Source organism: Galleria mellonella, unplaced genomic scaffold (genome assembly GCF_026898425.1).
Source record: "Galleria mellonella isolate WM207_F2 unplaced genomic scaffold, CSIRO_AGI_GalMel_v1 utg83, whole genome shotgun sequence".
NCBI classification, from domain to species: Eukaryota; Metazoa; Arthropoda; class Insecta; order Lepidoptera; family Pyralidae; genus Galleria; species Galleria mellonella.
The window spans coordinates 1,252,709-1,268,143 of NW_026442162.1; the positions used below are offsets into that span (position 1 = coordinate 1,252,709).

The following is a 15,435-nucleotide window of genomic DNA, read 5'->3' on the forward strand; positions in this document are numbered from 1 at the left end:
GTGTAGGTATATCGAATCGAAATAACAATATATAAAATGAAATAGAAGTACCAAGCCTAAAATAAATTACACACTAAATAATTTTTTACTTATTTAATACATTTTACTAGATTAGTAAAAGTAGTTTTGGTTACTCTAAGTGACAAAATTTTTATTTTCTTTTATTTTATTAAAATATAATTTGTACTAAAACTTGTTTTTTCATTGATACATTAAAAAAAAGTTTTAAAGTTTTCCAGATTTTTTCTCTTCATTTCGCGAATTCTATTAAATCATATTACAGCAGAAGGTAATACCATCTTCTTATCCTTGCCTCAATTATTATTTGGGGTCAGCATAATATGATTTTCTGTTATATTCTTCTCTATTCGCATTCACTCACATTTTGGTCCTATTATCTTTCACATAGTCCTTAACAAAGAATTAGTAATAAATAAAGGTCAATAATAATCTATGGTCTCTAATGTATTATTCTTTGTCTATGGTATGGAGGCGTCTTATAATTTTAGTAAATTATTTAATAAGCGCAAAGATATTGAACTATTTTATTTATTTATATAAGGAGAGTTTTTTTTAGATGAAAATGGCATAATGGAGTAGTTTCCATCATCCTCACTAATCTGTGGAATTCATATAATTGTCCACCATGCCTTGTGGTCCCGGCATAGAACAGGCCACCCCTTCCTTTGCCGTGGTGTCGTAAAAGGCGATTAAGAGAGGGCGATGGATGGACAGCAGGGCCCCTATTAACATTTTTAAAGCTTAACTGCAGTTGCCAATCCGCCTGCTGAGCGTGGGTAATACTGGCAAAACCTCCTAAAGGAGAGGCTTATGATCAGCAGTGGACAATTAAAGGCTGTTACGATGATGATGTATCATACCCCGTTATCTATATTCGGTATAGGTATGCTGGTGGGGTAGCAATGAATGATAAGTCAGGTTATATAATAGGTGATAACGATATGAAAATCCTGCCTGCGATAACATTATACACTGGTGGAGTACCAGTGAGGGATGATAAGTAAGGATGAAAAGGCAGGCAGATCATGTTGAATTAATTTGGAATTAAGTACGATGATTTCGAGGGGGGATTGCGAGATGAATTCGACAGGGTATATTAATAGTATCATGACTATTAATTCTCATTACTAACAATCCCTACCCCGAAGATGAAGTCAGTGGACCTAATGTAACGATTTCTGTGTTCATCAGGTCCGTAGGCAATTTCCTTCCTCATAACATATCTTGTTGTTTTGGTGTTACATGACAATACTAATATCATAATTATTAGAACAAAGACATTGGATAATATACTTGCTCAATATGTACTTGGTACGTAGATAACTATAAGATAAAACATGTACCTCGTTAATTTACTGTCCTACCGTTTTTATTTAGTTTTATTTTTATACAACTTAGAATAGCAAACAAGTTGACGGCCCACCTTATGGAAAGGGTTAACCGTCGCCTATAGACATGAGCAATATCATGGATATAACAGAATATACCGTTTCGCCCATGATACCCCCCATGCATTACCATTCCTGAGGACTCAGATTTTATTCCTCTGTACCCTGTAAATTTACTGCCATATCCAACCCTTCAAACCGAAACAGCTATACAAACACAACTGCTTCACGGTAGAAACACGAATGGGACAGAAGTGCCCAAAACAAACGACTTTTGAGACAAAGTCTCCGTCTGGTAATTTAATAATTAAATGTAACTTAATTACTATAATAGTAATTAAATTACATCCTAGGCACTCCTTGTTTCGATATTTATTTTATTTCGCAAGTTTTTACCCCCCTCTGGTGTAATCAGATGTTTCATGTACAATTTTAGCAAAAGAAAAGTCATTATTAGAACATAATTTTATTAGAGAAAAATGTTCACGTGCCTAAAATAACTAATTACCAATAAATAACAAATATGCGAACAGGTTGAAATTATTAAACTTGTATGTTTGTAACATCTCCCATCAATTACATTAAAGATATAAAGAGCAGTCTATACGAGTCGTTGGTAAATACGTAGGTTCCATTTTATATTTCCATTAAACAACATTACAATAAGTTGGTAGGTATTTAACATTCACTAAAAGTACTTTCATTATTGCATATCAGTATGTATCAGAATATATCTAATACTAGGTTTTCTATAGGAAAAGATATTAAAAATACCTTCCGTGTCACTAAATCATTCTAGTATTTACTCTTAGAGTCGGATGCAAAATATAGAACATATTTCAGCCAAAGATATTGCATCATTTAAACTAGCTACTCCATGAGAATCTATTAATGTAACACTTTTAACATGTATATAATGTTATATTTTATTCTTATTTTATACCTATAGATGTATATATTTGTTATTCAAACAGACTGAGCAATACGTTTATTATTTTATATAATCTATTCTATTTTTAATTGTTATAATAGCGTCTGTAAATAATCACGTAAGGCATTGCTATGTAAACGAACTAGGCATAGCCGTTACAGCGTTATTATTACACATCTAATACAGTAGTCTGTTATTTTTTGATAATCAGTTATTTCCGTCATAATATTGTTATTATCATAACATACATATACTACACTCAATATGACCTAGAAGGATTTTATGCGCATTAGAGGTTTATGTAAAACAAGAGATCAGAAAGAGATTATATAGTAAATTTGAATTCCAATATTATAGAAGGGGGTCTTAAATTAGCAAAAGCTATTCTTCAATTTGTAAAAGGTCCTTACAAAAATATTATAGACAACTATAAATATATTGCATGACTTAATGTCATATTAGTGTACACATCATAATGAAAAACTTAAGTATAACAAGTGACTCTCAATACCATATACTTATTAAGAATCCTGAGTTACTACTAATTACAGTCCCACCTGATGTTGCATTCTTCAGCCTTCTCGTGTCAATAAATATCTGTACATATATATCCTTACTTGTAACATAAATAAATGGAAAATAATTGGTGCATGGACATATTACTCAGATATCTACAGTGTTCTATGAGCAATTTTAATTTCTTATTCTCAATCAGTAATATAACAAAAAATGGCATGTTTCCCTTAAATATAGATTTATTTAAAATAAAATGAGTTAACTACAATGTTATTAGGTGCACGACCTAGCTAGGGGCCCTGTAATTACACCCTGGCGTGCTGTTGAACATTTGTGGGTTGGATTGTCATTTTTTAATTATTTCATAATAAATGTCATCAACTCTTCTATAGTTACTAAAACATGTAAGTAATATAATAATAACAATTGCATAAAACTAAATGTGATGATAGTTTATCGTTAAAAATATAATGGCAAATATGATGTCTATCGCTTAATTGCTACATTTTCATATACTCTTAACAAAAAAAAAAAAAAAACTACATGTTCTAATTTTAAATAAATGTTAACAAGTTTTAGTAAGTTTCACACTTTCATGTTACATTTAAATTAAGATCTCATACAGTTAATGCTGATAAGATCATAGTCATACGAGTAAAACCATATTATTATTTATACTTGTGCTATGAAACTTGATGTTTAACTAAATTAAAAAAAATGCTCACACTTACGATTATAATTTAATCCATGTCATATTGTTGTATATTATATAACTTAATCATAATTTTAAGTTAACAAAAGAACTTTGATGTGAATAAATGTCACACTTTAATACCTTATGACGAAATAACTAATATATACAAAATATATTATAGTTTATAGTAAACATTACACAAAATTTCCGGCTTAAAGTCGGAAATAGCCTTAATTATCGAGTGGTAAAGCACGAACTGTCCGAAAATTTGGTGAATACGTCAAGCGCATAAAAATGCATGTTTCAAACGACACATTTCGATACGTACAACGGCCCAAATGAGAGGCTTAGTGCGGAAAAAAGAGTCCAATTTACATTACATTACGACACATGTCATTCACAGTTAGTTATAGCACCACCATTCCTAACCACTGTTCTCTACAGTCAATCATTTTTAATATGAAATGGCTATGAAACTAACCACCATACAACCGTATTGCCTTGCGAAAATATTCAAATCATAGTTACAAACACCATTCTTATCAAGGCTTCGGTAGAGGCAACGTGTCGGGATGGCAACATGACGCCATCAGCAGATAACATGCACTAAACTACTTATACGAGAGATAACTTAAAAATTCATAGAACATGAAGGTAGTGGCGTCACAATACTGTGTGCAATATTCACTCTGAGAGTAAACGCTGGCGTTATAGTACCATCCCAACCCGTCGGCAGTGTCCTTTATTATAAAAAATAACAACTATTTACTTTTATTACATAAACTGCCATTAAAAAAAGAAAAAAAAAATTTAAATAACTTCTTAAATGTATTAGCTTTGATATTTGTACGTAAGAGAAGCTGCTAGATAATCAGCAATATGCTGAACAACCACTCATAGTATATATATATATATAATCGACTTCTAGAAGTTAAAATTAGAGATATATTAATTATGTGACTATATTTTTTTGTAAAACAAGCTACGTATTTAAATGAAGTCAATTGAAGTGTCTGGCGGTTGGAAGCGATTTGGCGGGGCAGAGCACAGTCAGCAGGAGCAGTAGGCCCGCGACGGCGGGGTCAGCGTATGAGGCAGGTGAGACAGAGCTCCGCTGAGCCAATACAGTCATCGTGACAGAAGGCACCGCATTTTTTGCACAGGATCATAGCGCGCAAGTTACACACGCACGCATCGTCAGCGCCAACGCTTCGACATCTTGCTACACTCTGAAATTATTGAAATATAATATTAATAATATAAAATGTGGGTTTTATAATATAATTTTAACCAAATACAGGCCAGTTTAGTGGAAAATCATGTGCAGACACATTAAATCTTTTTATTAAATGGATGATAATGGATTTTTTTTTATACAACTTAGAATGGCAAACAAGCTGACGGCCCACCTGATGGAAAGTGGTAACCGTCGCCTATAGACATAAGCAGTACCATGAACATAACAGAGTATACTGTTTCGCCCCCTCATGCGTTGCCATTCCTGAGGACTCAGGTGTTATTCCTCTGTACCCAGTAAATTCACGCCATATCCCACCCTTCAAACCGAAACACAGCCATGCAAACACAACTGCTTTACGGTTGAAACACAAATGGGACAGAGGTACCCAAGCAATTGACTTTTGTACAAAGTCTCCCTTTGAATTGATAACTCCATCAGCGCTTCGGTATACGCTGGTGAGAGACCAGTGAGGGATGATAGGTAAGAATGAAAGCAGGTCAGTTAGACCATCCTGACAAATTCAACAAGAATTTAATCATGATGATTTCCAGGGGAATCGCGTGGAGTTCGATCAGATATGGTATATTGCTAGCAATAATAGGACCGTTAGACTCCATTACTAACAATTCCTTTGCCCCCGACACATCAAATTAGGTGCACTCATAATGCTCAGTAACTGAATGAGCTCAGCTTCATAAGCTCATAATATCTTTGGCGAGTTCCCATTCCCGAGGACTACGGTATTATGGTTTCGTACCCAGTAATTAATTAGAGACTTGTATCACATTAGGGAGTAGCGTATTCAGGACAATTCTATTACGGCAATTCATTGCAAACACCTATTAGGATTTCATTATAGGTTGGTAAGATTCCTTTTTTGTTATGAAACTAACCGTGTCGCTATTGAATTAGGTACTTGCGCGTGATGACAAATTTTTTTATGCATAGCAAAGTCAAATGCGCGAAACTCATAATGAAAATACTATTACAATATTTTTGTTTAATCCGTTACTATAAATTCGATATAAATTACTATAGTCTGTCAAGTAAGAGCGTAACTATATAACTAGATAACTCATTTTTGAGTAAACGTATCAAACGAATTTTTTTGTGCGCCATTGAATTTGTTTACCTTCAATCTGCTTAAAAAATTATTGAAATTTATAATAAATCATTATTATCGGCTGCTAGAAGCTGGTTCATTAACAAAAATTAGGAGTGGATCTTACAAGAAGACAACGATCCAAAACACCGTACCAAACTGTGCACTGAGTGGAAGGAGTGATCTGGCATTGTCCATTGGATTGGCTGTCTTAATCGCCCGACGCCAACCCAATTGAAAATGTTTGGGCGTACACCAAGCGGAGGGTTCGTGAAAGGAGAGCATATACTGTAACCCTAAACACCTGAGGTTTCAAATTTTATACCGGGGTTATAAATCGCATTGGGCGCCTACAATCGATTTTATTTTAATATTTGGCTGTTTACATGTTACCAAATGTTTTTTTTTACTATTTTTCCCCATTAGTAAACACAGTAAAGGGTGCACTTATATATTTTTTAATTTGATTTAAAAAATCAGGCTTTTAAGGGTTAAAACAATTGTCTCGAAAAATCAGTCGCATTTGGAGGTCTTTACCCCATGAATACGCCATAAACTTGGTTCAAAGTATGCCTAGGAGATGCCAAGCAATTATCGACGCCAATCGTGACTGGACATGTTACTAATAATATTGCATCTTCGCTTAGATCAAGAACAATAATATATTTTCTATTTTTATTAAATTAACTTTTTTACAAATTAAGCCAACTACACTCTTACTTGACAGACTGTACATATAGGAACTTAAATATTCCTCATGTAAATTGTTTTAAATATCTATGACTCTTCGGAAAATTTCCCATTCGGAGAGTAGCAAATGTGCTAACATAAAGAAGATATTGTCTTAATCTGGCCAACCATCCCATATGTTTAACCATAATATTCTTAAATGATAATGATTTAGTATGATTCTACAATATTTGTATTTTATTAATTATTAGGTAGGTACTTACAACATTGGAATTTTGATTCGAAGGTGGAGCACTTGACGCCCGTGGCGCGACATTGGGTGTTCTTTGAACAAGAATGTACTGCCCGACGTTGTTAGACCTATTTTCATTTATCTGTAAAAAATGATAAGCTTACTTTACAAAAGCGAACTAGGCTCTAATCACTAACAATAGAATAACAAAAAATCTGGTTTCAAAATTATAAATAACGACATAGAAGAATTTTAGGATTTTTTTGGTCCACCCGATGGAAAGAGGTCAACGTTGCTCATGAACATTTGCAATACTAGACTTGAAATTTTTGAACGTAACTTACTTCATTATGGGACATAACAGAAACGGGCAGCTGTCTGACGAGCACGGGAGGGGGCGCGGGCGGCGCGGGCGGCGGTGGATGCGGCGGTGGCGGCTGCGGCGCCCGTGTCGGTCGCGGCGGCCGCGACAGCAGCGCCGGCGGCGGCCGCAGCTGGCCTCGTAGCGCGTCACGGTTCGGACTGTTTTGGATGACAGCTTGGCATATCTGGTAGCTACGCTCCAGGTTTACTGCTCCGGGTGGCACCTTATTCGAACTTCGACTCCTACAATTGGAAACTTGTGGTCAATAAACAAAAAGACAGAATCGATAAATATAACAATTTTATATTCCATTGTTCAGTTCCATATAAATGTCAATAAACTAATAATATAATTAGAATTTATTGTCTAATATATGTTTTTTTTTATGCAACTTAGAATAATAAACAAGCTGACTGCCTTGCACCTGATGGAAAGTGATAATCATCACCTAAAGACAAGAACAGTATCATGAAATATAAATCTGATATGTTGCATAACTGTTCTACCTCTGAAAAATAAAATAATTAGCTCCTTGTATTTATAGTTTTATTATGTAACATATTACAAAGATGTATAGCTGTTTCTATGATTATAAAAATTACGAAGTTTCACCGCACGGATTTTAATCTGCGTATAGATTATCATTACTATTACATTAATGTTACAGTGAGTTTGTTTCCTCTTAGCGCCTTAATGGTTTAACTAATCATTATGAACTTTAGTATATACATACTTAATGGGATGGATATAAGGATATAAGCTAATTTAATCCCGATCAGACAACATATTTCAATTACGCAGACAAAGTCGTGGGTAGAAGGTAGTATTTTTATAAATAAGGCAGTATAAGTTTTATCGGGACAATTCTACAAGACTTACATAATTTTGTGGATAAAACTAAAAAAAAATTCGCAATGCATATTTACTAACTAGAACTGTATATCTTACAATATCCGACTGATCAAATTTTACAGCACAGAAGGCAAACGAGCATGCGGCTCACCTGATGGTAAGTGACTACAGCCGCCCATGATCACCCACAACACCAACGGCATTGCAGGTGTGCTGCCGGCCATTTAAAAAGGAATATGCTCTTTTCTTGAACCTTATGATGTCGTACGAGGTCTGTCCGGAAAGTTCGTATAAAAGTGTTCTGGAATGCGAGAAAGAGGAGTGGGGAGGCCAGGTAAGCGCAGGACCCCTTCCTTATGTCCCTAACAATGCTTCAGTTCTGGTCTGACCGCCGTGCGGTGCGAACTGGCTTGTCACGCCATCTGTGAAGTTACCTCTTAACGAAACCCCGTCGGCATGGAGCCCGCTTCCGTTGAAGAGCAGCGCGTCGTAATCAAGTTTCTCTCGAAACTCGGCAAGAATGGCCGTGAAATTTTTGCCGATCTAATTCGATAAGACATCCGGGGAACCACGAACAAAAAAATCAAGAAAATCCCGCTCAAATGTCAAGACAATGTTGATTGTTTTTTTCGATGTTCGGGGGATTGTCCATCAAGAATTCGTCCCTCCAGGCCAGACAGTTGATGGAAAATTCTACGTCGATGTGCTCAGACGCCTCAAAGCTCGTGTGGCACGAGTTCGTCCAGAATTGGCGCGAGAGGGGCGTTGGATTCTTCACCACGACAATGCCCCTGCCCACACCTCTCTTGTTGTCCGTGAGTTTTTGAGTAAAAATTCCATTACGGTGACCGAACACCCCCCTATTCGCCGGATTTGGCCCCGTGTGACTTCTTCTTGTTCCCAAAAACCAAATTGGTACTTCGGGGGCGGCATTTGGGGGACATAAATGAGATAAAAAAAGCTACGACGGGGCAGCTGAGAAACCTACAACCAGAGGACTTTCAAGGAGCCTTCCCACAGTGGAAACGGCGTTGGCACAAGTGCATTATGTCACAGGGGGAGTACTTTGAAGGGGATAAAATTGATTTACCTGAATAATTGTAAAATAAAATTTTTAAAAAACTTTTATACGTACTTTCCGGACAAACCTCGTATATAAGTATATTAAATTTATCCAGTTACTACTATAATAACATTTAAAATAGCACTTCCAAAAGGTATTATCTGTATTTTTATGTGGCTAGTTCATGCAGTTACTACCAGTCACAAATTCAATTCTAAACCAATTTAACAATTATTTTTGCAATAAATGAATAATTAATATTCCCATGTCAGTCTCATATTAATTTTCTGATGATTAAAGCTCTTTCTTTGCAAAATTGTTGTTGAAAACAATTTTAATTATAAAAATAAATACCTGTTAGATTCCTTTCCAGACTTCGATTTTTTGCCTGTAGGCCGTATACTTTGAGTCATAGTTGTAGAGATAACGGGCGGGTGTGTGGCTGTAGTGCTGGATACTAAGGTGGGCACAGTCTCTAACTCTTGCTTTAAACTGGTCTCCTTCATTGACTGACAACTCTCAGATGAGTTGGACGATTCCATATTGAAGTTGGCATCCCTATCCTCTTTATACATGCAATTTTCATCATTAACATTTACATCATCCATGCTCATTTTAGAATCATCACTTACATATTTTGCACTATCTGTGTTCACATTGGAGAATGGATGCAGTGTCATAACATTTTCATTGTTTGTCCAATCACTGTCACTTTTCCATAACACAGCAGAGTTTTTTGGTTTGGCTGGGTCCTGCATATTATCATCAGGGTATGAAACTATCTGTAAATCAAATAGAATATATTGCAATATAATTAAGTTACTAATAATAATTTGATGGAAGAGTGGATATAATATAACTTACCGAAGTATTAGTAACCTCCATCATGGGTATTGATGAGTTTTGTGTCATAGGCATTGTCACAACAGCTGTTACATCTGAAATAAAATTAAAAGCAAATTGATAAAACATTAAACAAAAACAAAATTACATTATGATGAGTGTAACTAACAAAAATTGAAAACACAAAATAAACTTTAATTTTTATCAAGGACCATTAACTCCTCATCACTGTATTAAATTTAGATGATTTACTCACTTGTTTCACTCATATATGATGACAATTCCATTAAATTTGGATGTGGTGTATATTTCACATCTTCACCCTCTGAAATAAGAAAATTAAGTATTTCTTAATTTATTATTTTTAATATTAGCTAATTACATTATTAACTAACCAATTTTTTTTCTTTGGAAATACATTTAAAATTATATTGTGTATTTATCATTGGCAGATGCACATGTACTTATAGATATTTATTACTCTTTATTCATAGCTGTAAGTTCTGCTATTGATCCTGGAATGACCACCAGACCATTCCAGGGTGGCCACAGACCATCTAGCCCCCTACCCCTTAAGTACACCTAATAATAATTATAGATGTATGTTGTTTAGACATACCTAAAAGTTTTATTTAAAAGGGCTGCAATCCTCTAAAATGTCAGTTTAGTACATAATCATTATAATATAATAAATTTAAATGTAATTTACTACAAAGATAAATCAGATAATAAGATACTATGTAGTAAAATAGGATATTATTTATATAATATAAACTCCCAATTGGGGTCTATGTTCAGCAGTGGACATTTAATGGATGATATGATGATGATACTATCTATTATACTAATTTTTGTTGACAAATCCATGAGATATAATTTGATAATAAATAAATAATTATAAGTCTCACAATATATAATTTTATTTTTAATAGTTTTCTTATATTTAGTGCCCTCATCTCTAGATCCTGAGTTTCAGAGGATTACAGTGATTTTCCTAAATTATTGTGTTGTTATATTTAAATGAACTTACGTGGTGTGAGTATTGAAAGGCCACCTGTTTCTAATATAAAAGACTCTGCATCTTTGAAATGTTCATCATAATAGTTTTGTATTATGTTGTCTACTGGTCTCTCTTTTTCAACACATTTTTCAGGACTATTATCATTTTTAATTTCTAATTGCTCTAAGGATTGAGAAGACTGACACTCCACTTCCTGTATAACTTCTATTGTTTCACAAGAAAGTGCTTGTGTTTTATGATCACTATCACTTGTCGGTGGCTTTTCATTTAGTACATTATCGTTTTCTGAAGATGGTTCTGTATTATTGTCTTTATTATTCACATTTGAGGAAGACAATTTTATTTCACCATGTAATTCAGAATTGTATTCATTTTCACTTTGAGGACCTTCACAAACAGTTATACTTGCATTTGTAATTGATTCATTTACAACAATATTATTGGCATTTGTTTCAATTTTTAAGCTTGATATTGAAGATACACTTCTTTCATCATACTCAAATGTAGCTGTAGCTTTACTATCTTCACTATTTGTGTCTCCACCATCTTGGGCAGGATACAGGTGAAGCTCCTCATTTGAACAATTATCATTAGCATAATTTGTTTCAGTATCAGAACAATTGTTGCTATCTGATCTATGTGTTTCCTCTATATGAGAATGTGGTACAAAGGCTACATCATCCAATTCAAAATGATCCTCATATTTTATTCTTTTTGGACAAGATATATAATCTTCATTATCATCACTTAACCTTTTAGATGTTTCAGGAAAATTACATTCCAAATCCATTGTTTTATATTCTTCACAGTCTTTTGAAGTGCTAGATTCTTCTATAGTTACCACAGTGATATCTAATTCCTGCTTTACATCATTTCGTTCAGAATCTCCATCGGCTAATAAAAGAGGATCTACAGGTGTTGTTGACACAGAATCATCCTGTCTTTGTACTGATGAAGAGTCTGAAAAACTAAAATCTCCCTGACAGTCTACATAGCCCTGATTGTGATTCTTTACAATTTTTAGAGGAAGTAAGTCTGGAAGTGGTACAGAGGGTTTCATACTGACTGTAACAGACTCATCAACAATATCATCTACTTTCGCTGAAGATCTTGTCACAGCACCAACCGATCTCATTCTCTTACTGTTACTTGAAGATTTGTTCTTTTTAATTTTAGGAACAGTACTACTACTTGTTATAGATGCTGTAGGCCTTAATTTTATTGTAGTTTTTAAAGATGGTCTTTCTGAATTTAAATTTATTGCAGATTTTTCTTTACGTGACTTCTCCCCCCAAATTGGTTCAAAATGCTTTAATTTCCATGGGTCAATTTTACTTTTTTCTCTTTCAGCTTCAGTCTTCATTTTTTGTTGATTTTCTGGTGTAAATTCTCCACCAGAGAGACAGTCTTGCCATTCTAGACATGCTCTAGCAAAGAATTCATTATTGAGACTAGATGAATTCAATCTTCCTGATGGACTTAACCTATCAACACTTGGTAATAATTGTCCCAACTTAAATTGATAAAGTGGTGGAAGAAGTGAAAATGTATGTTTATTAAGTAATGCCCTAATATTTGTATTTACTAATATTGAATCTGGTGTTTCTAAGTCAATGCACCCTTCTCTAGTTTGTTGTAATTGAGCTGCTGTTGATAGTTTTTTACCACTACGTTTTCTAGGTTTCATGCAGAACCCAGGAATACTTGCTAGTACTTCTCGCATAGTAGATGGTCTACTGCTAGATGATTCCACACACGATGTTGCCGCTGTCCATTCTCTGTTTTCTGGAGGTGGAGGAGGCGGTAAGGGTTTCACAATAATTCTTGGTAAAGGTCTTGAGTGACTCGAACTTTTTTTTCTTCTTTTTGATTGTTTTTTTGAATGTTTGCTCGACTTTCCTTCGTCTTCTGGAATGCGTATGACGGAGTACGATTGCTCGTTGTTATTACATGTTATGTATTTGTTATCTGACGAGTTATCTGAGCAGTCCATATTGCTTTCTATTACGTTTACTGGCGATACATCCAGTTCCATTGTTAACTTTGTGTGCAGAAAACGGAAAATCATGAAATGAAAATGAATGTATGCCGATAGCAATCACTAATTCAACCCATTGTGTATTTTATCACATCGAAAACTTAAATGTTGTTTCAATATTGAAGAAACAATTTACTGGACATTACTTGAATTATATTGCTGAAAACTGGATAGCATAATTTGTACACAATAAAATAAAGTTACTCGAAGACTAAAAATCAAAATGTCACAACAACGCAGAAAATGGATTCCCTTAGTGATGTACTTATATCTTTTGATCATATGTTGGAATACCACAATATTAAAGACTGTCACTTTTTGCGTTGGTAAATCTTCCGTAAATTTTTAGCTTACAAAGGTGGTAAAATACATTATGCCTAATATTTCAAAATTTATAAACATGATATATAAAATAACATTTTGTAAAAATAATGATAATAATTTATTACAAAAAAAAATTAAAATATACCATGCAAAATATTACCAATTAATAAAATATTACATTTAAAAATAATTAGCTGATTTAGGAGATTATAAACTTTTAATAATAAATATTAAGTATGAATGACAGAATAACTTTGATATGACTATTAAAAATATATGCTTTTAATTTCCATTTAACAAAATTGCGTTTGTTTGGCGTTTTGAAGAGGACAAAAGAATTATATATTGAAGAAAGACTAAATTAGAAGCATCCGTAACCAGTGTATGAATAAATTGATAAATGTGAAGGAAATGAAAGAAGTATGAATCAAAATATTTTGTGCTCCATTCAAAATTAGTTCCATCTAGTATGAACTTACATAGTTATATGGTCAATTGGGATCCTTTTCACTAGTTTTAACAATGCTAAGATTATTATCGTTTGATTTTATTTTAGGTAACATAAAGTGAATAAATTCAAATTGACTATCGTCATCGCCCATCACTATTTCTCATCGTCCCCATAGATTGAGTAAGAATCATCAATTTACACTGAGGTTGATTCTCAGATGCCCAAAATTATTAAATTAAAATATTGGATGAAGAAATAGGTTTAAAGAAATGGCATCTGAGAATCGGTTATATATATCGTTATATATATCGGAATAATACTATTCTTATAAAATTATAATAATGTTTACTTAAATCTTTTAAAAAATTACTTGTATTGGTTCACACAATAAACATTTCGCTGTGACATCAAATCAAAATTTTAATTTTAGAGATTGGTTTAGAGAATGCCACTTCAGCACCGACCCCAATATTTTATTCCAGGTAGGGAGGTGCCTACTTTAGAATAGTACGTTATACTAAGACTACGGTTGTGGTTGAGGGGGGGGGGGGGGAGGAAGGGAGGGGGGGGGGGTTGGTTTAGGATTGTTAGTAATGGAGACTAAGGGTCCTATGGCTAGCAATATATCTAATCAGGTCAACCTCCACGCAGTTCCCTCTGGAAACCATCGTGCTGAAATCCAAGTGTATTGTAATCACACTCACTAGTGCCCTACCAGCGTATACCGTTAGCGCAGGTGAGGTTACTGTTCCATTATCATTCATTAAAAAAAGTCTATGGTATAAAAAGACTATTTGTGGGTCTCATTACCACCTAAGAACGAGGAATTACATAGAAGGAATGATAAAATAAAAATTTTTAATCATATGGTTGCCTCCTTTCTTTTTATGCAAAATATAATTAGTAAAAAGAGAATGAAATTGACACCATTCGTTGCTATTTTTCTCCATTCAAAGTAGGTTAGCGTATTGAAAATGTTTGATATGTCAATTATTTGTCATTGTCAAATTTTATATTACTAGATTATATATTCGACACAATTTATGTAGAAAGTACGCCAGCAGGTTGTATTTGAATTTGGTTAGGTTATACGACCATATAATGTTTTCTATATACTAGCCTGCTATGAATTGATAAAAATAGCAACTGATGGTTTATCTTTCATTCTTTTTATAGTAATTATATTTGCATAAAAGAAAGGATTGCCTCCTTTATTGTATTTTATATGAGTAATAATTTTTTTTTTTTAATATTTGAAGAAAATTGAAATTGGAGGAATTAGGAAATTACTTGTAAATAGGATGAAATATACTAGTATAAGCTGTATGACAAAGTATAAAAAATGTGCGTGAGGAACGATGTTTTTTTTTTTCGTCGTACATTTTGATGGTTATTTTGTAAATCATAGCATAATTCTATATTAGGACCACAAGTTATAGATATACAACTTACATATTGGTCTTCTATGACGGTACCGTTGCTAAGCATCTTATTTGCTGTAATATTTTATGCTGCATAATATATGTGTTCAATATTTAATATCGTTTTCTGTTCTTAACTTTAATAGATAAAAGAAGAGAAAATCGTGTAAATTATGAAAAAAAAAAGAATTTGTTTTTTCGGTAAATATCCAACTTAAATCTGGTAACACTCGTGGAAGTAGCT

The 15,435-nt window shown here is 33.6% G+C and overlaps 1 protein-coding gene across 1 annotated transcript; it reads right to left on the reverse strand.

Annotated features, from left to right (window-relative positions):
- Window positions 1-1,859: 1,859 nt before the first annotated feature.
- Window positions 1,860-13,261, reverse strand: LOC113516728 (putative Polycomb group protein ASXL3). The gene is made up of 7 exons (XM_026901190.3): window positions 10,967-13,261; window positions 10,193-10,261; window positions 9,958-10,031; window positions 9,448-9,875; window positions 7,159-7,420; window positions 6,846-6,956; window positions 1,860-4,779 (listed from the first exon to the last, which is right to left on the reverse strand). Exons 1-7 carry the CDS (start codon window positions 13,023-13,025, stop codon window positions 4,633-4,635), a joined length of 3,150 nt encoding a protein of 1,049 aa, XP_026756991.2. The 5' UTR covers window positions 13,026-13,261; the 3' UTR covers window positions 1,860-4,632.
- Window positions 13,262-15,435: the final 2,174 nt, after the last annotated feature.

Bases quoted from the DNA above. Each gene is read 5' to 3' on its own strand.
- LOC113516728 (XM_026901190.3), bottom strand. From the start codon at position 13,025: ATGATTTTCCGTTTTCTGCACACAAAGTTAACAATGGAACTGGATGTA. The intron at 6,957-7,158 runs GTAAGTTACGTT...CATTTTTTACAG, and splicing joins CTGTTATGTCCCATAATGAA to ATAAATGAAAATAGGTCTAA. The intron at 4,780-6,845 runs GTAAGTACCTAC...CAATAATTTCAG, and splicing joins CGAATCAAAATTCCAATGTT to AGTGTAGCAAGATGTCGAAG.